General features: G+C 39.4%; 2 protein-coding genes across 5 annotated transcripts in view; one reads left to right on the top strand and one right to left on the bottom strand.

Annotated features, from left to right (window-relative positions):
- The window catches only part of SYK (spleen associated tyrosine kinase), a 54,746-nt gene extending 34,766 nt beyond the window's left edge, over positions 1–19,980 (top strand). For 3 of the 4 annotated variants that reach the window (XM_056324634.1, XM_056324635.1, XM_056324633.1), the window contains 8 exons: positions 3,622–3,690; positions 10,059–10,149; positions 10,835–11,012; positions 12,276–12,485; positions 12,964–13,153; positions 14,525–14,665; positions 14,906–15,018; positions 16,615–19,980. In XM_056324634.1, coding sequence (XP_056180609.1) covers positions 3,622–3,690; positions 10,059–10,149; positions 10,835–11,012; positions 12,276–12,485; positions 12,964–13,153; positions 14,525–14,665; positions 14,906–15,018; positions 16,615–16,687 — 1,065 coding nt within the window. In that variant the 3' untranslated portion in view covers positions 16,688–19,980. The remainder of the gene's footprint in view (positions 1–3,621; positions 3,691–10,058; positions 10,150–10,834; positions 11,013–12,275; positions 12,486–12,963; positions 13,154–14,524; positions 14,666–14,905; positions 15,019–16,614) is intronic. The other variant, XM_056324636.1, reaches the window with a different exon arrangement.
- A 2,760-nt stretch (positions 19,981–22,740) lies between these two features.
- LOC130142761 (tubulin polymerization-promoting protein family member 2-like) lies at positions 22,741–25,505 on the bottom strand. Its single transcript, XM_056325115.1, is given in 3 exon segments — positions 22,741–24,966; positions 25,122–25,238; positions 25,240–25,505. Coding segments are annotated over 3 exon segments (843 nt in total). The 5' UTR covers positions 25,461–25,505; the 3' UTR covers positions 22,741–24,461.
- Positions 25,506–25,933: the final 428 nt, after the last annotated feature.

The following is a 25,933-nucleotide window of genomic DNA, read 5'->3' as shown; positions in this document are numbered from 1 at the left end:
GTAACAACAAAATAAAAAGTATACCTGACTAAGCTAACTCGTGTTTGAGACCGTGCAGTGAAAGTAAATGGGCCAACCTCTTCACTTTTCATGAGTGCATTGCAGTAATGCTACCCCAGTTGTTCATGATGCTTTACAGGTAAAAGACTCAGTCACGCTAACAGGATGTGATTAATCTGTCCTGAGGTTAATGAACTCAAATGAAGAGCTGTTCATTCAGCAAATAACAAAGGCTCGCTTTTGAGGAATTTTGAAACAAGAGACATATCTGTCCACATGTCACTTCAGCCTAGAAGTGGTAGAACTACTTTCCACTAATATGTGCCTATGTCTTTCCACTCAGAAGGAGCCCAGGCGATTAGCCAAGAGTATATGCCTTGCTTTTAGGTGAGATTAATTCCACCCTTGAACATGTGCTTTTCTTGCAAGTAGCTGACTTAAATATGCTTGGTCACTTGCATGTTTTACGTACAACCATTAATGTTTTCAGGACTGATTGGTAGTAATTACATTTAAGTCTTGTGCATGATGGATAGAAGGAAGAGCACCAAAGATATGAGTGAGATGTGTTGAGTGCACATTTTGCAAATATTGTCTTAAAATATTTCTTAAAGTTACAATATGTTTGACATTCTGAACTTCTTATAACAGAAATATGAATTTTGTGTTTTCTTTAGATAAAACAAGCCTGCTAAGTTACTTTTCTATAATATATAAATAGAAAGTGGAAAATTTAAAATGAATATTACTATTTATGGAGCTCAAAGACTTCAGTTAATATTGACAGGTTCTCATACATTAATATCATTATGCAAAAGTAGTAACTCACTGAAGACCACTTGTAGCTTTTTTTATACACAGAGCCTGAAATACAATGAATTTGGATTGCAAAAGCAAAAATGCATACTGAAAAGAACAAATACAATCATGAAGACTTATGTAGAGAATGTGCAATCTATCTTCACATTATTTCCACCATCTTAATTAAGAATTAAGAGTTTCTGACATTTCTGAAGTACTGCATCTTTTTTATTTTACAAAATGGATTGCCAAAATATGTGAATTGGGATTGTTAATGTTTGAATTGGGACTCAACATTATTGAGATTAATTGGAGAAATTTCCTGGAGAAACAGGGTGAAAGAAACTGATGAAAAATATTGCACTTCTAGTAGTCAGCTGTAGAACACAGGATGGATGAAGGAGCAGTGACAGTTTTTCAGAGGTTGCCTATAGTGGGTCAGAATGGGAACAAGGACCAGCAACCATCATGCTGGTAGAAGAAAGGGAAACATCAAGAGTGTTTCCAGCTTGTTCAACACTGGTAGGGTCTCAGCTTGATTACTTTCACCAGGTTTTGGTGCTGCACCAAAGAATGTTGTCCAACAGGAGATAATCCAGAGCCAGGCAATAGGAATGATCATGACATGTGAGAAAAGATTGATTAGAATAAAGAAGAAAAAGAAGGACAGTAGAGGGACACAACATGATTAACAGCTGAGGAAAGGAGGACAATGGCCTGTTCTGAGGGACAATCTAATACTGGTGTTCCCAACCAGACCACTTTTTCAATATATTTTTATTTTCATATATAGTAATGCCTGAAATACACAGATGAGATTCCAAAACCTTAGTGGAAAGCATGCCCAAATATAAAGTTGCTTTGAAGCTAAGAGAGAGTATGACCACTGTAGAAAGATCTGCTGGATGATGTACAAGGCAGGCTGTCCAGCTAATTTCACTGCAGACTGTTGGTGTGTAAGGGCTTGGAGTAAAACCTACAACATTAGGGAAGGGATCTGTGTAGCTTGCTAATGCTCCAAGAACAAATGTAAATAATAAGATGTTACTGTTTCTTGTCCCTTTTTCTGTAATCTGGACATCTGCTTTTTAATGATACTAATATGCTTCCTCCGCAAAAGGAAAGACTTTCTGCTGAGTCTGTATTGGATGTAATTTCTCCGTGCGGAATATGGAGGCTTTCTCCTTCTTACTTCTCTCAGCACGTGTATGGACCGATACTTTTCTTGCCTTGCACCAGAAACTCCATAGCTAGATTTAAGGTGATTTTGATCCCTTTTGACTTTGTAAATTACTTTTTTCTCCATGCACACCATCCCAATACGTATTTAAACCTGCAGAGGAGATTTTGTTATGAGCCTAAAATCAGCTGTTGACATTACAGTGAAGCTGCCAACTGCTGGCCAGTTACCAAATCTCCATTGAACCTCTTCCAGTATATTTTTAGCCACAGTTTATCAGATAGTAAGAACAGGCCTACACCTTATGACTACAGCATAACTTCAGACTAGTACTGTTGCTGTCCCTGAGTAATTTCTCTTAGCATGCATTTGTATTTCTAATACGAACATTTGAGTTAAGCAGGATTGCCATCAAGGTAGTATATGCAGAGATATAGAACACAGGATGGATGGAGACAGGGAGCTACTTCCTAAACTCTTCTGACAAGAGTATAGGGAACCACGCTTACCATGTTCAAAAGAGCACTCATACTTCTTTGAGAATTTATCTGCTGCAAATCTGTAGCTAAGAAGTGCTTTGGGTTTCATTTATTCACAATATAGAAAGAGTTTTCTGAGGTAAAAGAAAATAGTGGATTCAATAAGCTTTCTCAATATGCAGTAACTGACTTTTTATCTATCGTCGCTATGAGGACTGTCAAGCATCAAGAAAGTTACTTTTCAAGCAGGAGTAGGGACTGCATGGCTATCCTTCGACTTTTGAAACAAAATATACCTTTTTTTAATGTGAAATCAAACTTATTTAAAAAAATAAAAAGCAACTAGGAAAAATACCAATCTGATCCATTAGAAAAGCTGCCTTTTCGGGGGCGGGGGGAGGAATCCAACTGGGTTATTTAAAACTTCAGCACATCTAACGTAAGAGTTCAAGGGCTGTTTCAAGTGGCTGTGTATGTGGTTCATTATGATCTCAACCTCAGCATAAGCCTAAATGTTTGGTCAATAACTACTGCATCACAATTTTAATTAGGTAGGCATGATCTCTCAGTGACCCCTAGAAATGTTAGTTAAGTCACATTTAATTACATTTATGTATTATTGTAAAGCATATTTGCATTTCTTTTAGAAGTATCTTTATACAGAACATAAGTGCACATGTAAGATGTAAAGCCTGTTAATTTTCATTTGGAATTAGTATCTGTTTCTGTGCTTTTTCCTTCAATAACCATGTTGTCCTAAGGCTACGGTATGTCTCAAGTCTTGTTTGATACATTGCTCATACTTCCAGACACTAAAGTTATCAACTGATTTACACGACTAAATATGCGGGGAGTGGCTAAAGTTCAGGAACAGAGGTAGGGAAAACATACTGTGTAAAAGATCTGGGGAAAGGGTGATGTGCTTAAATTTTAAAAAGGTGTATCTACAGATTCAAGATGGTTTGAGAGTAATATAGTTGAAAGAAAAGTTAGTACTAAGATTTCCTGTAGTACATTTTTTGATGCATCATATCTGTACTTGCAGGCACACACAAGAGAAAGGTTAGGAGTGTTTTGTTCTTATATACTTCTGTTTTGTAAGATGCCTTTAGCTATTTTCCTGACACATTTACTGTTCCTCTTTGACATTGTGGTTTCTAGACTTGGGCAGGAGGTGGAATTATCTCAAGACTCAAATCGTACACCTTTCCAAAGGCTGGCAGCAAAAAGGTGCCTCATATAGTCTTTCCAGGTTTTTGACTGAGTTAAAAGGACTTACACTTGACTAATTTCACTCTTTCCCCTCAACCACCCTTTTGGCTTGCAATTACTAAATGTGTGTCTTAGCTACTAACAATCAGATTGTGAGATTTTGTAAATTTTCTGCTTCTTTCCTAACAATCTGCATAATTATGGCCTAGTTTTTATAATTAAATAATGGTTTTGAAGAAATTTTAAAAACAGAGGAACTATTTTTAATTTATTTCTCACATCCCAAAATATTAGTGCAGATCTCAACATGTCTGCAAATAAAATGTGATAAAATGTTTTTCAAAAGCCAGTTACTTACATCAGAACAAAATGGTATTTCTACTCTGAACTATCATTCCTAATGAGAAAATTGGCTTGCTTACACAATAATGCTACTATTAAGCACATTTAGGGAACAATTTGTTAATAACAACCTCAAAATATGTTCTTACAGGACCTGTGTGCACAAATCTTGTTATGCATTGACATTAATTACATTTGGACAAATGTGAGATGTCACAAGACCAAGCAGAATGGGAAAGGTGATGTCCAGGAGTCAAGGGGAACCCAGCCCTGTGCTAATGAAAATGCTGTTGCATGGCTGTCCAGTAGTTGATGTAGTTGTAAAGCATGTGGTTAATGAGCTTTGTTTTCATGCTGAGAATAACATGTGTGTCCCTGTGCCACCCATGAGTCTCTTTTCTTGTTTATTTACTTATTTCCAGTTGCTCCTCAACAAAAATGAGACGCCATAAAAGGCACTAGAGGTATGCTGTTCTTCAGAGTTAAAAACTACATTTGACATATACTGTATTTTATAATCCTGCTAAATAACAATTACTCCTTTTTTATAACTTCACTTTTATACTGAAGTACCAATAGCTGTTGTCATCTGTATACACTTACAGGACCCACGTCTCATTTTTAATGTGCTGTCATCTTGTACAAATGCATATATAGGCTCAGGACATGTTCTAAAGCCACCTGAAAAATATTGCCATACTACCACACATTAGACTAAAGAAGTATTTTGGGTCTGTTCGAAAAAGTGAGTGTGGTGTCTGAATCCTCTAGACATGGCTTTGGTCACTCTGCTGTCTGTTCACCTGGTAAAATCTGTGCTTCTCTCTGGTTTCTTTCTGCAGTCAAATACCTATTTCCTGACTTCTGGAGAAGATGCACAGAGTACAGACTGAAGTATATTTGCAGAGAAAGACCAATTGTTTAAGAAAATAATTTAAGAATTCTGATTTGATTATAATTTCTGTGTACTTAACCTTGAATATCCAAACCCATGTATTTCATCATACTGCCAAATTTTGGACTCTAAACAAAAGTCCTGCTCTGAATGTTTGCAAGATTTACCATCCCTTAACCCCAATATGCAGAGTTTACGTGATTAATTAGGCACTTCCCTTATGTCAAAAAATTTCAGACATTAAACGGAAAATTTACACTGCTGTATTTATTTTGTCTTGGAACTTATGGGTTCTTTTGAGTTTCACAAACTGGTCATTTGTATATAATTTTAGGACTCATCAAAAATTTTCAAGCTCTTCTACTCAGTAATGTAGAATTGGCGGTTTAGTGACAATTGAAATGAACTCATGCCACCTACTGGAAATTTAGATGTTTCTGCCAAAGCCCAGGATATGGCTAAGGTCTTTGTCGTGCAGTATTTTGCTGTTCAGTTTGGTTTAGCAAAGTAAAACGACTTTATTAGTCCTACCTATACGTTTTCATTTTTGCAAATCAGAATTATAACCTGAGAAGAAATAGCACTTGCTGTACTGATTGCCTTCAGAAATATTCTTTACTATAAAATTACCATCTTTACTATAAGAATCAGAGAAATTAGAGCTGTCCATTCATATGCTAAAGTAAATAGTAAGTCGGTCTTGTTCACATTATCAACTAGATGCTATCAAACCTGAAGGCCTTATCCATGCATAGAGGGTGGTATTCCTTTTGCTAGAAAGGTATCTTTCGGTCAATGCAAACTCTGCCTGCTGCTTTCCTCTCATTGTGGTTGTGGCTATATTACTATAAAAGTGCAACTCTAGTATAGCCAGTCCCTAATAATGGGAAGAATGCCACATGTAGATTAGCTTAACTGAGGGTACCTGAGAAGTTTAATCAACTAAAATTAAACCCTAGCAGAAGAAAAAAAATATTTTTATGTGAAAATAAGACAGGCTCAAAACAGCTTTCTAGTATGAGAGCGTAAAATGACAGCCTGGCCCATAGTTTACAAGTGTACAAACCACAAGGTGTCGCATAGTATGTGCCAATTTTAACAGGCTTCTCTAGTGGACTCTTTTCTTGTATTCCTTTTTACTGAATGAGCAATTCCATGGTCATTTTGTGGTGCTTGTAAGAATACAGGGAGTAGTCTCCTACTCTATACCTTGGTTGTTTTAAGGCAAAGCTCCCTTTGTCAGAAAAAGATTTGCAGAATTAAACTTGCTGTTTTTAAAGTGTAGGGCAGTGTAAGGACTCTGGATTTAGGTGACAGTTAAGTAAAAAGGAAATTTTACTGTACTATTACCCAGACCAGTGCATGTGCAATGATAAATACCTCCTGCACCATTTCTAGTCAGCCTCACTTGACTTCAACAGAAAAATTCCAACCTTCCTGCTAGAAAATCCTATTCAGAGGTATGTGGGTTGCTACACGCAGCAAATACATAACTGGCAGAACTAAAGAAAAATATCTGAGGTTTTCTGAGTGCTGCACAATATTCCCAAGTTAGTAGTATGAGCTGAAAAGGTTCAACCAGAAATATTAATCAAAAAGACATTGTTAAGCTGTTTAATTGAATTGCAACGATAGGGAATATAATTCCACACTTACATTAGTTAACTAAGCCAGCACTAATAATATGCAAGACATTATCACTCTTCTTAAACATGAGCAACTCTCCGAGAACCGCTTTGTTAGATTTGGTGTCACTGTGTCATTTCCAGTTCACAGCTGCAGAGTTTTACTCACAAGCACAGGAGTGATGCACTCATCTTTTTTTAATGCAGTTCCTGTTCTTGAATTGCAAAGAGCAGAAATTCCTCTGTACATCCTTTTTGAGGAGTCAGCTATGTCATGGCTAGAGTTATATTTTTACCGGCTGTTGTGCAGTGGTGAATGGATTCTTGAGGTGTATGCATTTGGTATACATGAATTCTGTTTGGGTAGTCCAAAGTATGCTGGTTCATATGCTGAGACCTAGGGTCAAGAATATTTAACTACCTTTCCAGTCTGCAACTATTACCAATCACATGTGACCTTATGCCCTCCAAGTTTTTTAAAATTTGTGGGGCTATCCATTACTTGCTGAGTACTTCTTAAGTGTTTCTGCCCTGTGCAGCAGCCAGATGAAGCTTACTTCTCAGACCTATACAAGGTGTTGCAGTGAAATTTGCACTATCCATCATTATGATTCAGCCTGCAGTGTTATATTGCTATCAAAAGAGCAGCCCTTCCTCAAGCACTAGGTTCAAGTCTGTTTGAAATGTTGAGTTTATAATTTTCAAAGGCTGTTCACAAAGTGCTTGTGTCTCATTCCTCATAAGCTTGGCTTTTGATGAGGAAAAGTGGCACACAATCTCTTTACTTACCTAAAAATGAAGAAGATCTGCTGAAGTTGTACATGTCTTTGGACTGAATTTATATTCCTTGTTATGTAACAGCAACTACACAAGCTCTATCCATCACTTGACCGTGGAAGGAAAGATGATGGAGCTGCCATGCTTCATTGGTTAGCTCAGAGCTACAGCTACGCCTGTGTGACTTCACGTAATTGTGACTACAGAGAAGGTTCCAGTGTTTTAAGTGAGGGGTGTGCTGTGGAACATATCAAAGCTTGGGTTCAGATATTCCCATCACACTTTTTGGTGCATAGTTGAGGTACTCCCCACAGTGAACAGAGGACAATTGATAGTCCTGTCAAAGCTTTCAAAAAGCAAAGGAGTCCTAGAGTGATGCAGTCTCTTCTAGATGTCATTTTCTGAACACTTTGCGTTTCTATCAGGAAGATTATTTTAAGGGTAAAGTACACAAAACGTACCCTTTGAAACTGTGATTCTATCATTCCTAAATATTTCAGAACTTTCCTTCCAGTTCCAGTATCCTGGGAACTGCCACTGAAGAATCAGCATCTTACTCCCTTTCTTAAGAGGTCACCATATTTTTATTGTTTTTTTCCCACTGTGCTTTTGGACACCTTGCCCAAGAAGTGTTAACCAGAGGCTTCCATAAAATCTGTGCAATGTGGCAATCAGCACCTGCTTTATTTGTACTTGTATCTGTTTAGCAACAGGTATTAATGTCAGTCCATACTGCTCTGTATCCACTCAGTTAATTGATTCCAATTACCTTTTGAAATGTAAAATTATCTCCCTTTTAAAGTATATATATAGTTAACATAGGAAGCAAGAATACATCTAGGAAGCTATCCAGTGGAACTGTAATCACTTCTTAGTAGTAATACTGAATGGGTCATAGTAACTAGCAATAAGATAAAAACCCCTAAGTATTCTTGATGTGTTCTGAAGCAACATAGAATGTATGATATGCACAAACTAAAATCAGTATAATTCACTCTGATGAGGTTTTGCTTTGCAAAAGATGGTTAATATTTTGGACTGAACATAATCATTTCCTATGTACATCCTGACAGTGCAGGGAAAGACTGTCCTAACTGTTCACACTGAAACTGCCAGCCCATTACTTGAGAGGTTTGGGATTGCATTCCAATATTAGTGGGGGGTGAGGTGGGGTTAGTGAATGGCCTGTGTGTGAAATAAAATTATACAGGTCTTGGAAATAGTTTTTAACTTGCAGACCTGGCAAGGAATACCAGGCTAGAAAAACAAAACCAGAGCTGAGGATCTTGTTTTATACCATTCAATTGCCTCCTTGATCTTGAGTCTGGCAGGTCATTTTGGTCCCTGACCTATCTCAGAGCCATCTCAGGGCTCTTGGGGCTTGCCCTGACAGCAAATGGCCTTTCAACACTGTTTCACAAGACTGAATGATTCAAGTCAGAAACATTACCCTTACTATCCCTGATGCCACCATGCTTATCGTCCCACCAGGCCAGAATCTTGCTGAGTGTTGGCATCCTTCTCAGGATTTGCTGTAGTGAAATCTTTTCTGCTTCATCCAGCTGGGTGAATCACTTCATTATGATTTAAAGGTCTTATGATTAGGTCTTAACCTTATGATCAAAGGTCTTAACCTTATGATTAAAGGTACCACCCGGCTCAGGCATTTTCCCTGCAAACTGCAATTTCCAAGTTATAGAACTTCTGATGCACCCAATAATTCACTCCTGGACACTCAAGCTTTTATTTCTCTTTACATGAAAACCACAATGGTTTCAGGCAGGAACTTATGCCACTGCAAGCTTCAGTTATTAAAAAGAAATAAATATTTGCAAAATGGCCCTATCCAGTGTTTTGGAAGTACAATGTATGTTTGTTTCCTATTCGAACTCATCAAACTTGTGTTGGTATTTGAGTTTCTGGGTTTAAATGCAGTCTTAGGAGGCTGAAGTCACTCATGAACATAGTAAAATTTCTATAGATTGTAAGCAGGTTACCTCGTCAATAGTTTATTGTGCCAGACTTGTCCTTCAGCCAAGGAGCTCCAGAACACACCATATTTCTGCTGACATGCTTTGGGTGGTCCATAGTATTCCTCTGACAAACAGTAAAGGCAGAGGGATTATATTTGAACCAGATGTTCAGCTACAGTAAGAATTAGGTCATTTTCAACCCCCTTAGAGCAGACTGTCTGGTCCATGATGTTTGTCCATGATGTTACACAAGCCTATTAAAATAATTATATTTTACCCCAGTTTCTTCCAAGTGGAGTCACTCTATAACATCCACAAGAGAAACAGGGAAGTATTATTTGTTCTCGTTTGTGCTAGGAAATTCTCTTTGGCCTAGATATGAAAAGACAGAACTTGGAGAGGGAGGAAGGACAGATTAAAGAGAAATCCTTATGACTACTTGTGTTACAAGGCAGATTTGAAAAAAGCACGTAATTTTAATGTCTGCAGAATAAGATTTGTGCATGACCCATTCCAGTTAATTCTCTCAGATCAAATGCTCTGAAATATTTGCAATAACTTTTTATGCTTTAGCAATGTATGTTTCATTTGGCCTGCATATTTACTCAAGCAATAACCTCCAGAATGAAATAAATTTTGTTGGATTATTTTCTTACTTTCTGATTCTCATCTATGTGTGTCTTGCAATCATTATGCCATAATCCTTGGGGGAGAAAAAGGCTTTTAACTTACCTATTCATTGCTAAACATAAAACCTCTATTTGTGTGCTACAGCTTCAGACAGCTATTGGTCACCTGCCTGATGAAGCACCTTTTAATCCTTATGTGCTGCAAAGGAAGAGAGGTCTTACAGGAGCAGGAAAAGGTAGGCAGAGTAATTTATGTCATTAATCAAATTTCCTTCTTTATGCCAGAGATCTCTCCTCAACCCATACTTCATTTTTCTTGCATATATTTCACATCGTGTTGTGTATTGGTTATAGCCACTATCATAGCTGAAGCCTGGTAGCTGAAACTGCCAGATGTTACCATCTGTAACAAATATCATTTAGCAGAAATCATTTTTTCCATGTTGAAGTGAAATATTATTACTTCCTTGACTCTAAAAGCTGCATCCTTGCACTTCACAAAAATAATTGTGCCCTGTTGCATACACAGTGCCAAGCTGGTGCTCATGCTTTCTGTAAAATGTAATTAAAGATAGGTACCTAAGAATGAACTACATATAAGGCACCATTCTGAGTGAATCGTCTGAGGCAACTAATTGGAAGTACTAAGGAGAAAGGTCAGCCTTTAACACTCCTGCTGTAGAGGAGACTCCTGGCTTCACATTACGTAGATTCTCAGTAGTTAAGGCTTGTCACCAGTTGGAAGTCACTCTCTTTTGGGGTGTTCTAAAGTGCTTGTATCTGGACTGCCTATGTTTTCTTTATAATGCCCTCATAAGTCAAACACACTGATGATCCTAAACATAGAAAAAGTGAATATAGTAGCTGTGGCAGCAAAAGTGTCTCACATAATGTCTAACTTTTTCATTGATTGAACTGCAGGTGATCAGAGAGAGGCCTTACCCATGGATACTGAGGTCTATGAAAGTCCATATGCTGATCCAGATGAAATGAAACCAAAAAATGTCACTCTTGACAGGAAATTGTTAACCTTGGAGGAAGGAGAACTTGGCTCTGGCAACTTTGGTACTGTAAAGAAAGGGTTCTATAAAATGAAAAAGTAAGCATTTACTTCTATTTTCATGGAGTCTAGTATGTAAAATCTGTAGCCTTTATTTTTCAGAGCAGCAGTAATCTTTGCATGTCATTTGAGATGACAGACTGTACCTAAGTAATTTGGTGGAGATCACCAGATGCTGTCTTTGTACATACACTCGTTCACCTATTTTCTATACACTCATTTTCTTTTCCTCTGCAGACACCTCTTTGCCTGCAGCATACTCACCTCCTAGACATTATTTTTGTCTGTAAAGTGAAGTGCCCCTTATGACTATTTTCTCTCCTGTCAGGGATAGCAGAGTGTGCAGTTTGCTGCCTTCCTCCCTAGTTTGTATGGGCAGTCATGCTACCCAGTATTTCCCACCTGCACAACCTCTCTTTGAGAAACGGTGTAGTGTGCCATGGACAGCAAAGAGATTTTCACCTAAAATAAGTGTAATAAATACCTGTTTCATGAAGCTGGAATGTTGATTTTAAAGAAGACAGAATATGTCACCTCTTTTATCATGTAATTGCAGTAGGAACAGACCCTTTTTATACTGGCAGAAGTGGGAGCACTTGACTGTTATGCATTTTCATAGTAAAATGTTATCAGTATATTATGCATGGGCTGATTATATATACACTTGCACCACTTGAAGGTGGAGGCATTTCTTTAACCAAGGTTTTCAGGGCCAGGAAGGATTTTTCTTTACCTTCTACAGTCTGAGGGGATTTGAAGGGCTCCAGCCCCAGCTTGTGCATTTGCAAATCTTGTTTCACACTTGAGCTCTGTTGATCTCATCAGTTACTCTTTCATTTAGTTGTATGAGCTGAGGATCGCAGACGTAGACTTAGTTTCTCCAGGTTTCAGAGCACTGCCTTGAGGCCTTGCAGTGCTGCGTGTTCTAGTCTCACCCCCAAAACACCTCAGTGCTTAGAAAGGCCTTTATAACTGTTCTTGCCAGAAAAGCTTTATGGCATTCTTGCCAGAATGGACAAGAAGATTTTTGTCTGGTACATTTGTTTTCAGGTTTGTGAAGATATTTTTATGATAATCTATAATTTTCACAGGTTCTTTTCATTCCCTCTCTTATGCTTAGGTGTCTTCTGACTATTTGATAGAGAGATGTTCCTGTTATAGTTGGGTCTTATCCCCTCTGAATGTCAATTCTGTCTTTCGTCACAGTTAGTACTATGCGCACAGTCACATCAGATGAAGATTGTGTGCATTTGCAGGCAGATTTTTCAGCAACTAATCCCAGAAATGGATTCTTTTTTGTAGGGGTGCCAAGCCAGTGGCTGTAAAAATTCTTAAGAATGAGAGTAATGATCCAGCCGTAAAGGATGAATTACTGAGAGAAGCAAATGTTATGCAGCAACTGGATAATCCGTATATTGTCCGAATGATAGGCATATGTGAAGCTGAGGCCTGGATGTTAGTAATGGAAATGGCTGAACTTGGGCCATTGAACAAATTTTTGCAAAAAAATAGGTACGTAAGCTTTGATTCCATTTCATAGGATTTATCCAAAGGGGAAAAAGATACAGGTCTGTTTCCCCCTGCCGCACCACCACCCCCACCTCCCCACCCCCACCCACCCCCTTTTAAGGGCAATTTTAAATTGGTATGTTGTTAATGTAATAATTAATGATTCCAGTTACTCTTCACTAGGATACGATTATCTTGTACACATCTCCTAACTGTCAAATATTTCTGGTAAAATAGTGCATTTTGAATAAATGAAAACATTTTCCCATGTCCTTCAATTGCTCATTTATTAATATGATCACACATCATCTTCCTCGGGACATTCTTATGCTGCCTGTTCTAATTAAAGCTTAGCTAACATAAGTAGATCAAGTTCCTGGTGTGATATGGGGAAGTTCATAGTAAAGATTTATATTTGAACTCCATGAAAAGTTATGAAAATGAACTCCTGACCTCTTAAAAAATCAATTATGATTTTCAGACATGTCACGGAGAAGAATATAACAGAGCTGGTTCATCAGGTTTCCATGGGAATGAAATACCTGGAGGAGAATAACTTTGTTCATAGGGATCTGGCTGCAAGGAATGTACTACTAGTCACCCAACATTATGCCAAAATTAGTGACTTTGGACTTTCTAAAGCTCTTAGTGCTGATGAAAATTATTATAAGGTAAGGTTTGCACAGACCTGAAAGCTGGTAGTAGCATAGCTTAATGAGGTTATCTTCAGTTGAAGTGCAGTTCTTTTTAAAAGTCAAAAATCAGAAATAATGTGTATTATTTTATAGCCTGATAAAAGGTCACTGACTTTCAAAGTGTGTTCAACACTAAGAGATGTGTAGGGACGAAAAAAGCCAGTCCCTTCTTTTATTTGCTTATTCCTTTACTTTAGTTTTGGTAAACTTGTCATCAGAAAGTTGAAATATATGGTGGAAATGAGATACCTCCTTATACAAAAGGAGGAAAATCTCTTTGTTGCAGAGATGAACTTTTGTACACTTACAGTTTTCACCGTGTCCAAGGAAAATTTAGGCTAGTACACTGTATTATTGTCTAACAGAAATGAATCTGGGGAGGTTTTTGGAAGACTACCATTGGTAAATAGTAATTTGATCTAAGTAGAATTTGTTTAACTTGGGTTTAAATTTGTTGGATCTCTGTACAGCTAAAGGGACTGAAATAACTGCCATATTTAATAAGGTAAAACATCATGGGAGACAAAGGCTCTAAGTGTCTCCATCTTTTTTTCTGATACATTGCTTTTGCAGTTCAAATTATTTCTTCCTTCTGCCTGTTCCCTTTCATCAGCTGTTTAAAACTAACGGCCCAACCATGAAACGGTGCTGAGGAGGAGCAAGCATATACTCTCTTCTGATGACCTTCGTATGGGAATAGTAACTGCTGTCAGAAAAGGGCTGTAACATCTTAAATCACTGCCACTAGCCTAGCCAGAGCTGCTTGTCAGAGGTTTGAGAATAGGTATCAAAGGCCCATTCCCTTTACAACTCCACATAATGCAGTGGGGTTCTTTCACTAGCTCTAGCACTGTGCTGGAATAGCTTGACATTAGTATTGTCATAACACAGTGTTACAGCATAATTTAATCAAACTGCAGTTTGCCACAAGGCAGTCACTGTGCTTTGAAACGGAGCATCAACTTCAAGTAATGAGACTCGGTGTAACTGAGTGCATATCTCCTACCCTCTGCAGAGAGCCTAGATGAAAAATCTTACTTTTAAAGAGCAACTTTAAATTAAATGCCACTAAAAACATGACTCCAGGTCATTTAGCTAAGCTTTGCTTTGCCGTAGATTTAATTTCAGTACATTATTTTGAACATGGAAGATCAGGAACAATTTTGTAACAGTTTTGAAGAAGCTGCTACCCATTCTCTCAAATGTGAACTGCATCAGAAATGTTATGGTACTTAGTACAAATGTGTTCAAGTATAAGTTAACCTGGCTTATATGAATTCTAATGTAGTTTACTATTATCACTGTCTCTAACCTGCTTTTTTTCCTCTCTGTTATGACTTATTTTAGGCACAGAGTCATGGAAAATGGCCAGTCAAGTGGTATGCTCCAGAATGCATGAATTTCTACAAATTTTCTAGCAAAAGTGATGTCTGGAGCTTTGGGGTTTTAATGTGGGAAGCTTTCTCTTATGGGCAAAAGCCATATAAGGTGAGTAGTTCTATCTGGCAATTTTTTTTCCGTAAAAAATTAAGAGCAAATTTGAACCAGTGCCTTTTCCTACCTAAAAAGGGTTATTGCAGGCCAAAGCAGGCCTTAGCACCCCATCTGTTGCAACAAATGAATCAAAGGATAGCCCCAAAAAAATCAATTCCAGGCCTCTGTTTCATACTAGCATGTGTACTGTAGTCTTTTGCAAGTCAAGTGACTGTTCTGGTCACCCTGTTCCAGGGAATGAAGGGTGGTGACGTTGCGCAGATGATTGAAAGAGGAGAACGAATGGAACGTCCTGAAGTCTGTCCAACAGAAGTCTATGATCTAATGAAATTGTGTTGGACATACAAGTGAGTGTAATGTAAAACTCTCTCCTTTAATAGAAATATATTGTAATCTACTTAGTTAACAGCCAGGAGGAGGTGGGGGAGGGGAGGGTATTTCAAAGTACATCCTTTCAACTGGTATTTAACTTACAACCTCTAAACTAAGATGTCAGTTGCACCTTGAAGTGAAAATTATTTGCGTTACTGAGTGTACGACAAGAAGCTGATCTGACACAGCTGGTTTTGCTGAAACAGTTATATACAAAAAATAGGGTATCATCATAAACAAGAAAATCCACAAAATGATCAGTCTGATATATTTGAAAGTTTGAAATTGAGCAAAGATTTTTGTTTCATTTTGGATTGTATTTTGTTTAATTTTCATTTCCAAGACTTATTTTTACTGAAATGTCAAAGTCGTATTGCCAAATTATTCATTCCTTCCTCAATAATTAATTGTTTTGACCTATTTTTCTCTTTTTTCATTTCTGAATATAATCATATTGAATCCCACATTGACTTCCTATTAGTGAGAGGCAAAACATTTTTTCAGATCATACCTAATATGTCAGAAACACTTTTTCTGATTGATAACAATTTAGAAAGAATTATGAAATGTAGAGGGATATAAAAAAGAAAGCCTACATATTATGTTAATTAGTATATTGTAAAAAATATTTAAAATATTTTATTATTTATCTTTTTAAATTATTTTGTTAAAACTTATTTTTAGCTGGGGGAAGGTCTCCATAAAGCATCCAAAGTCTACTGTAATGTCACTTATTCTTCCAGTTCAACATATGGAGAATATTTGTGTCCAGTAAAGGTCTCTGCATTCCATGTAAGGAACTGCAGTATTTCACTTTTAGGTTCCTTGCTCATTCGTTAGTTTTATTGCATCTAGTACTCAAGAAAGAATATGGAGCCATAAAATAATTTCTGCATTTTAGTTTGACTCAAAGAATGTTGCAACAGTTCTAGAGTGAAAGGGATCATTTTTTGTTGTGATTAATAACCATATCATAAAGCATGATGCTTTTAATGTTTGTACTGAAATATATTTAATATTGGAAAGAAAAAGAAATAAATTTAAAAAGATAGCTCAAGTCAGGTGGTGGATCTCAATATGTAATGCATTATTGTAAGGACTTGTCAGTTTAATTGTGTTCTCCTAAATCAACAAAGAGTTGCAGATAGAGGAAAGACAGACAGTACAGCCATATAATGTATGTCTAGGCTTCTTTCAGTGATGCTAAGCCACTCTGTATGACTGTAGTACCCATTATAAGGCAGGTAATACACTGTAAATACTCTTTTCTTTAGATTATTACTGAAGTAAATAAAGTAGAAAATGAAATTGAGTTGATTTACCATTTCTTTCTTGTAGTATCTTCACTGACCACAGAGTACCAGGCATGATAGTAAATCCACTGACTGGATGCTCTGCAGTGACATTTGCCACTTGTTGTTCATTTTGTAGCATCATTTTGGTAGCCTTAAAATATTGTGGGCACCTTTGGATGAGTTATCACTGAGATAACATCCCAAGCATTACAAAAGGCCCATGCACTTTTAAAGCTTTCTCCTTCCTACATAGTGAAGCTTTTTGTCTTTCCACAGTGTTGAGGACCGACCAGGATTTGTTGCAGTCGAGCTGAGATTACGTAACTACTATTACGACATTTCCCACTAACAGCATGAAGAACAGCAGCTTCCTTGCCTCCAGCCAACATGCTCTGATAAGCAGTTCAGTTTCTGAACCAAATGACTTAGATTTTTGTACTGCCACTTTCACCCTGCAAAGCTCAGAGCTAAACCCTCTGTCTGCAGGCTTGCCTTTTCTTGCCTTCTGTACAACATCCAGCCCTGGAATAGTGTTGAAAGTGCAGACGCCCCAAAGCAGGGAGCAAGGATGTCAGAGCAGATGCTTATACTTTTGCTACGTTCCATTTAATTTTATTTACACTTTTATTGACATTATATTTTGTTGTCATGTAAAAACTATTTAATGTCTTTCAGACCTCTTCCTCTCCTGTACTTGAATGTGGATAGGAATTTAGATTCTTGTTATTAATATTTTTAGCCCTCAAATGCATTAAGAGTTGTTTCCAGCTTTCCAGCTCCCCAATGAGGAATACCATAAATGTTTCTCACTGTGCAAGAAATTTACTGTGAAAGTGTGTCTGTTGCTTTGACTGATAGCGGATTTGATTTTACCCCCACGCCCCTTTAAAACCAATTGTGTTCTTTTCAGTAGTAATGTAGGCAGAGGGGAACTGGGAGATATGAATTTCTAACATCATCACCTCTTTTAAATGTGACTAAGTTCTGTTCCTTATCTCATGTGGAAGCCCAGCTGCCCCTCAAGGATTTATCTTTTTTTTGGTGAAACCTGGGAACTCAGGGGCTTCCTCTTCCCTTGGAACAAAACATATTGGCACCTAAGACAATGATTGTGGTTTTAACGTAATCTCCATCACTGTATTCCTGAAAAGATAGCTGTACAGTGAAAGATGACAGAGCAGCAGCTTACTTTCTCTGTGCTGTTTCAGCCTTCTCCACATAGCTTCATCTTTTCCATATATCTCTTTGGTTATAACAAAGCTGCTTGTGTTGTGTTTTAGACAGCAATAATTCCTTTCTTTTTTCAAACCTTTATTGCAAAGCGTTGTAACAATTCACCACACCTTATCATATCTAAAGCTAAATTTCACTCCTAGCTCAAATGTTTTAAAACAGGTGTGTGGACATCAAGTTTACTTTTGTCCACTCCTAAATGTTAGTATTTGTCCTGTTATTAACTTCTGTGAGCATCTCAGGAGAAGGTTTTTGTCTTACCACTCTTTTGTAGTGCACCATACATCTCCATTAATGTGCAAGTATAGCAATAGTAATAACAAATAATGTAATCAACTTCTGATTCTGTTTTCCCCTTTATGCTTTGTTTGTCCAATCGCATTTTAAGTATTACAGATATCAAAAATTTCTATCATTTATTACTCACTAGCAGCTAGCTACTTTACTGGCATTTACATTACCTTAGGAGTCTACATGCATTGTATTTACTAGATATAGAGATTTTAGAAGAATATGAAGAATAAGATTTAGAGTTAGATATATTTATTGCATATGACTGGTTAGAACATATGTGTTTAATTATGTGAAGAGGGTATTCTTAGAGGTGCAGTGATATTTTTTTCTCTAGCAAGGAAACTGGTTGGGCAATTACAGTAAGAAAGTGTGAAATAATTTTCATGAAAGAGATCAGTATAAACAAATGTAGGAGTTACTGCTGTGTTTTTGGTTTTGTTTTTTTTTTTTTTCTTTTTACTAGATTTCTGGTCTATTTTGCAAAAAAATCTGGTGACTTTTGGTAATTTAATCTTGGGTGTCCAGTACAAGACACTTCATGCTACTGAAAGATATTGAGTGCAATAGACCACCACCACAAATGTGACCAAGATGATTTTTTTGTTGTTGTTTTTAAGAAACATTTTTCTACAAGAACAGCTTGTGAAGAAGTTAGCCATAGTTATATGTAGGTGTTTTGTCACTTCAGTCCTGTTACAGAGAAATTGTTAGCTCTACATGTGCAATTAGTATGTTCATGGGGATATTACTTATAAACAAATTGCACAAATCTCTGCTAGTCAGTGAGTGGCAATGCTCAGTTTCCCTGAGAAATCAGTCTATCTGTCTGTCTGTCTATCTATCTATCTATCTATCTATCTTTAAAATATATATATCTTTAAAAGTTTTATCTGATGCAAAAAGGCTGGAGGAATATTTTTTTTTCCCCTCTCTTCTGAGTGAATGTCATTTTCTGGTGTTACTTGATTATTTTTAGCTTTACTGTTATGTAATAAAAGTTTACAATGAGAAGATAAAGTATTGTGAAAGAAATTGATTAGGTTTTCAATTGAAATTAAAGACACTGTTTTACAAAATACATTGTTTTAACAAGAATCCTTTAATATTTAAGTGCTTTCTAAAAAATGCTGATGCTGGGCAGAGCATGTATATTTACTAAGTTATTGTGATTGTTGTGAAAAATTAAGATTCCCCTATTGACACTGAAAGGTACCTGACACAACAGATAAGCCCACTGAAGCCTGGGCTGCCTTTGAAGCTATTCAGGGCTAGCAGGAAAATCTCCTAAAAATATGCATGTTGTTATTACACATAAGCCTTTTCAAGTGCGTAGAAACTCTGGCCTAACTGTTCTACCTTCCCACTTGGGGGACTGCACCATCAACTGATACGAAGGGGCTTTTGTCTTTTGGCAGTCTGGGTTTGGGTGTCTTTTTATTTTTAGATCGACTCATGTCAAGTGTGCCATTCAGCAGTGTAGCCCCACAAGTAATTGTCACAGCAGAGTTTGGGGGTAGCGAACTGCAGCATGGAGGATGGAGGGCTGGTGTGAGTAACCTGGAGAAGAAGCAGATGATAACATGTATGAAGGGTTTTCCAGTGGAGGAAAACACAGCATGACTACAACTTTGGTTAGGATTCAAACCTACAAAACCGTGGAGTATTTCCAGAGCATGGGAGGCCATGCACCTTTATGGAGAAGACCCACCCAAACTTCTGGAAAACACTGGCGCAATCTCCACCTGCTTCAAACACTATGCAGAAAGGAGACTTTTAATCAGACCATGGAAAGTAGCCGTAGCTGTCACACCTGAAATAGTCACAATCGAAATGGCAGGTTTGATGAAGAGCCCTTGGGAGAGTGGGCTGTGGGGCTGTGCAGCCCGACCCTGCCAGGAGGTGGCAATGCCCAAACGTGGCTGGACTGATGCCCTTGTCGGAGTGTTTCTGGCACTCTGCCTCCTGCCCAGCAGCTGCTGTGCCTCTGCAGTACAGGGGAACTTGTTCAGCCATTTGCTGCTTGCTGTGAAGCAAAGGTCCATGTGAAAACAAATTGTCAGTGATTTCTATCGTGAATGGTTAGCTGTGGATGATTAATAAAGAATTCTGAGACTGTATCCCCTTGTCTTTTAAATTATACCAGTAGCGGGGAACTGCAGGCAGAAAGGTACAAAGTATGTCCCACGCATGCATAGAAGGGAGTGAGTGTGGCATCTGGACTGAATAGTACAGGGGAACATTAAGCCAGACATTGTAATTACTAGCCCTAAGTTTAGTGAGGACAGAAAGCTTGTAAGTCATGCAGAAAAAGAAAGGGGGGGGGGGGGGGGGGGGGGCGGGGAACAAAACCAAAAAAACCCATCACCATCTGATTCTTGACAGTGAAGAGAAACAGTGGTGAAGGAAAACAAAAACAGTATCAGACTTAAAGCGATTCCAGACTCAGATGGAAAAAAGCCAGTTCAAGAGCCAGCATCACCATTCCCCATCAGCATGTCCCAGTGCTACATGCCACCGTGTGATGTAAAACCACATCTGGGCCCCAGCTGGCCCTGCTGGGGCAGCTTACGGGTCCAGTGGAGGCAGGCAGTGGTTGTAGGGCTGATGAGCAACAGCCAACTAACCCCTGCTGTAACTGAGGACAGCTGGGGGCTGAGACGCAGACCCTTTTACTGGGGCAGCCAGGTATTGCAGCTGGAAAGGAGGGGAGGAATGAGGGCGGAGCATGCAGCAACTATCAGAAAGACTAAGTGTGTAGGGAAAGAAATTGTCTCCTATTAGGTTGATGAATAGTATGGAGGAAAACAGACAAGCCAATGGCATACACATCTTCCTTCAGGCTTGTATTACACCACAGATTCCTGTGAAACAATAGCCAGAGTGATGCAGCAGAAATCCAGCTGAAAACAACAGTCTTCCAACTACCCAGAGCTCTCTGAAGCCAGGCTAGCACGGTGTATCAATCTCCAAGTAGGTATTTTTTCTTTTCTGTCATATATGTGTTATTTCAGGTGAATACCCACTGGGTTCCTTGGCATATAATTAACTCTGCACCAAGTAGAATCACTGCTTCCCTGGGGCAGTGGAGATGTGCACATTTCTCAATAACCAGAGAAGCAGCGGAAACAAGAGGCAGTTGGGGAAAGCATTGCACTGCTGTCCATTAAAATTCATAACTCAATGTAAATAGCACCTGGATGACCAGTTCAATATAAACATGCACAAATTATCAGCTCCTCATGTCTGCCTAACATCACAAGTGCCTTAAACTGGCAGGGTAAGAGCATTTTAGGCCCTCTCCTTGCTAAACCCTTGTAACAAAGTGCTTCTGGAAGAAACCCACTGCCACACAGAGGCAGCCACAGCTGCCCACCTGGCACGCCACGAGCCACAGTGAGTCAGTACGGCTGAGTGCCAGGCTGCCCATGCTGTTTGTCATGCAACAAAAAAAAAAAAAAAAAGGAACTTCTCAAAGAAGGGTTCAATACCACAAAAAGTAGCGTGAGCCATCAGCCCACACTGCAGCACAAGCACAGCTTTGCATAGCTACTCACTTGCCTGTCCTGCCACATTTCCACCAGGCAGTGGTTGGATTGACTTTAACATCTGTTCTTTCTTCTTCCTGCTTTGTTAAAGTGAAATTGTGCTGGTTTTGGGAACAGCAAGAGGGCCAAGGCTGTAACTGCATGCCTATGCAGCAGAACAGGTAGCAGAAGGCTTTTATAGCTGTCTTTTGCACAGTTTGAAGACTTTGCTTTAAAAACATTACACAAACGCATGCACGTGTGCATAGTTTCTTGTGATTCTTTCCTACCTGTGTTCAATGACACCCTGTCCTACTGCCTCAGTTCTTAATACATAGCCACTGTAGCTGTATCTTCAGATCTTGTTTCAATTTAAGTACAGATTTCATCAATGTTACCAAAATTTTTCTATAGCTGACTAGTGTATCAGATCCCACTTCCAGTACCCTGAAGCAATGACCAGCTGGAAAAGAACTGCTGATATTGGTCTTGAGTCATATTTCTAGAAGACAGCAAGGAAACTGCATGGAAGAGAACAGCTGCAGGGGACAGGGATATATCAAGAGATACACCAGAGAAACAAGCTCACCAAGCTTGCCAAAGAACAGGACTTGGGGGTGTTTTTTCACTTTACTTTGAAGCAGTTGTAAATGGACTGTTTGGCTTGGTTGGATGACTCTTTTTCCAACAAATGTGTAATTTGGAGCCAATCTTCCCTGTTTTCCTCAGTAATGACACCTATTAGCCATATCTGGGTATAAACACCTACATTACCAACATAATTTTGTTTCACCAAGACTTCCACTTTTACCAGTAAATCCTCCAAACTGGGCCATCTGTATGTGTGCAACTACATTTCTCTTCTAGCAGCTTCCACGTGCCTCCTTCTTCTGACTACTATGCAAACACATTCTTCAGTTGCAAGAGGAGCAACCGCACTCAGCCCTCTCCCAAAGCCCTCATGCTCCCTCTGATGGTCACAGGACAGCACAAAGAAATGATGCGCAATAAACTTCAGCCACTGCCAAGAGGAAGGCTCCTAACTAACCTCTTTCTCCCAGCATGGCTGATTTTCTAGATGATATGGTCTCTTTAAGAAAGCAAATAGCAAATGGTACAGATATCTAGTATCAGATGGCACTGGTGTAACAGGACACACACACACACCTTGCACTGAGGAGCCACTTCAGTTTTTGTAGGCTCCCAACCCACAAGAGCAAAAACTCTTTTTTTTTCTTTTTTTTTTCTTTTTTTTTCTTTTTATTTTTCCTTTGCAAATGTGTTGTTGACTCTGTCATTGACATATGCATGTCTTTGTCTATTTTAAAATCACATCTGACAGTATTACTGCTTCCCCAGGGGCATGCAGTAATCAGGTACTATTTTTAAAGTCTTCAGTCCACCATCACTTCCTTTTTATCTGTCCTCTCTGTAGCTGCCATAGGGAGTGAGCGTGGCATTCCTCATCTTTTTGTGGTTTCTACTTATAAGGAATAGGCAGGACAAGTAGTGATTCTTGTTGGTGCTGGAGTACTACAAAAGTTAGATTAGAGGATAAAGTACAGATTGAATCATGTCTCAGAAATTCACCCTCCAGTGTCACATTATACCCGAGTTAATGCAAACCAGAGCTCACACTACACAAGCACAAGTACAAAGCTCTCGGTTTGTTCCCAAAGTTCCCACAGCATTTTCCATGCCAGCTACATATTTAAACAAAAAACAAAACCAAACACAACCAACTAATAACACATTCCTGTGTTGGTTTGCAGAACTGTATGTGGGCAATTTCTTGAGTCATTTAATTACAAGGAAGATGAGGCCTGAACACAGAAATATACTCAAGGTTTGCTTGGTTGTTGAGGGCAGTCCTTTTCTTCCTGGCCCCCAAACTGAAAATGTCCAAAGGTGTTTGAAGGGCAGCAAGAAGAAATGGACACATGAGATGCCACAGCAAACCTGGACAATGATACAGTGGCGGAGGCTGCTGGTGCCTGCATATTTTGCTTGAAAACTGCATTATTTGGTGGTAGCACACTGCTAGGCCAATGAAGCTGGTAAGCCTTTCTGCTTGGCCACCAAGCATCAGCAGGACCCTGCTGACTACTATCCATCATGTGGTAGTAAGTCTTTGGGAGTGAGGGGGTGTGGAAAATACTGGAAGAACCTCAAACCCATCTCTTTGATTACACTGTAACATGCACCAGCTATGCTTCCCACGCAGTACTGTGTTGTGGGGAAGAAATCAGTCAGCCCTTCATCCTGGGAAGACCAAGGGACTATGACTTACACACCAAAGCACAGAAAACAGTTAAACAGCTGTGACTGGATCTGGGGCACTGTCATAGAGTTCTGCAGCTTCTCAGCCATGTTTTTTGCAAGAGGATCTCAAAAGCAACAGGACAATAGAGCCACAGACTCACAAACTCTTCCACAGCAGCCCACATCCTGAAGCCTGGGGGAATAGTAATGAGTGACCATGCCAGGTGCTAGGAATGGGTGAAACAGTTTAAGCTAGGGGAAGGAAAAAGAAAAAAGCATGAACCGGTGTGATTGATACCCCTCCCCTTTCCACAGTGTAGTATGTGTTGCATCCTATACCCTGTAAGAGTGCTCTTCCAGGTGTGGTCAGGCACCACTGGTAGGCTGTCTGCCACCAGAAACCATCACCTCAAACGTAACTTAGTGTAGATGTACAAAAAAACGCACATGCTTCTCCCCAAGTCAAAAATCACAGTAAAAAGTGTAGCATGTTGGGAGGGGAGACAAAATAATGAGTGACTATTCAGACTAACCTGCTGTTCACGTGACTGGAAATGCAAAGCAGTGTGATAGCAGTGCTAGCTGGCCCATAGAATTTCTTCCAGAAGGCTAGCTTATCTATGGGTTTAATGCCACCACACAGCAGTCAAAATGTAGTTGGCTGGGGAACCTGAGTCGCTCCTCAGCATCGTTGAGTGTCCATTCCATGCATTTTCACCCTGTAGGACTTGGGATGCACACAGAAGGTTGGTTGCTTGGGATGTTTATTTGCCCCTCCTCCCGTGTTATAGAGGAACAGCCTTTGTTTCCTTACGCAGTCTCAGTCCTACTGCATCTGGTCATAAAGCCAGCTCCTGTGTAGGCTCCAACTGCATAGCCACCATTGTCCGTCAGATCCTGGTGGCCAACAAGACCGTTCTTTTTGCCACTCTCATCAAAACACTCTTTGTGGCTGTCAGTGTAGTTGCTAGTGTCTGTCAGCCTTTTACCCCACCAACCTTGGTGGCTTTGTGCAAGAAAAGAGGTCAGCAGGCAAGAGTTTGGAAACAGCTCACAGACAAGCTTTTCCTTATGTTTGAGGACAGCATGTGTCCCTACAGCAAGGACAAATGGTTCCAGGGCAGCTCTAGATGCAGGATTGGTGAGGAAACTCATACTCACTGTAGCACCCACTCTGCTGGGATCCTTTCCCTTGATGAGGCCATAAACAACCTGCAGAGCTTCCTCTGGTGGTTTTCCCTTGAAGTGCTTGCTGCAAAGCTCCCTTATGGCCTGCTGGAACTCAGCAAAGGTGATGGCACAAGCACCTTTGGTCCTGTGGTGTCAGTAGACCGAGAGGAAAGTTACCTCATTGCTGGTTGACAGTGGGATGAGAAAGCCCCAGGGCTGCCCCTTGCACAAGACCCTGCCTGACTCCTGCCATTGTCTACTCCTGCCCAGCTGTGCTGCCACCATGACTCCCTACCACACTCAGCTTTGTTGAATATGATGTCAATGTCAGTGCTGGTCATGGCTTTCCCATCCATCACCCTACAACCTTTGCACAGCTTGAAGTTTTTCCCTGTCATGTTGCTGCCACTAGCAGATGTCACCATATATTATTAATTTACAGAAAGTGGTTTCTACCTCTGACATCTTGCTGCTGTGGAGAAAAGAAGTTAGCAGGGAAGGAGGTGAGGACCATCTGCAGCCGCTGGACACACACTTACGTTGCATGCACTTCGTCTCCAGCAGAGCAAGGGGCATCACCCACAGGTATCTCTTCACCATGGGACAACCATGATGACCACACAGGTAAACACAGAACATCCGGGATCCAGGGAGGATCAGGGCAGTGGTGGGTTGGGACCTGAGGCAAGGCAAAGGAGGGGTGGAGGTGGGGCTCTAGGGTGAATTAATGACTGCTGCATGTGAAAGAATGAGGCATCCAAAGCTTCTGAACCTTTCTGAAATGCAAGCTTCAGTTAGACTGTCTCAATAACAAATGCTTGCATTTGTAAGCTTATTAATGCTTTGCCTGTTATTTGATGATGAGTCCTGATTTGTCTTCCAGGCCCTAGATAAGTGCCTTAATCTCACAGACCTTCTTGCAAGTAGTCACCATGCAGTTGTCCCCATCTTTCTCCATCACACTTCATCCCCTGAATTAGGTTGTCCTCCCCACACCAGTAAATTTTCCAGTACTGATCAACTTAGATCACTACAACCAGATATCGGGGATCTCTGAGAACATAAAAGCTATTGCTCATGATCGTTACTTCAGCAGCTGACTCCTGCTGCTT

The sequence above is a fragment of the Falco biarmicus genome, chromosome Z, assembly GCF_023638135.1.
Source record: "Falco biarmicus isolate bFalBia1 chromosome Z, bFalBia1.pri, whole genome shotgun sequence".
NCBI classification, from domain to species: Eukaryota; Metazoa; Chordata; class Aves; order Falconiformes; family Falconidae; genus Falco; species Falco biarmicus.
The sequence above is the reverse complement of the archived record's forward strand: the minus strand, read 5'-3'. Positions and strand labels throughout refer to the sequence as shown.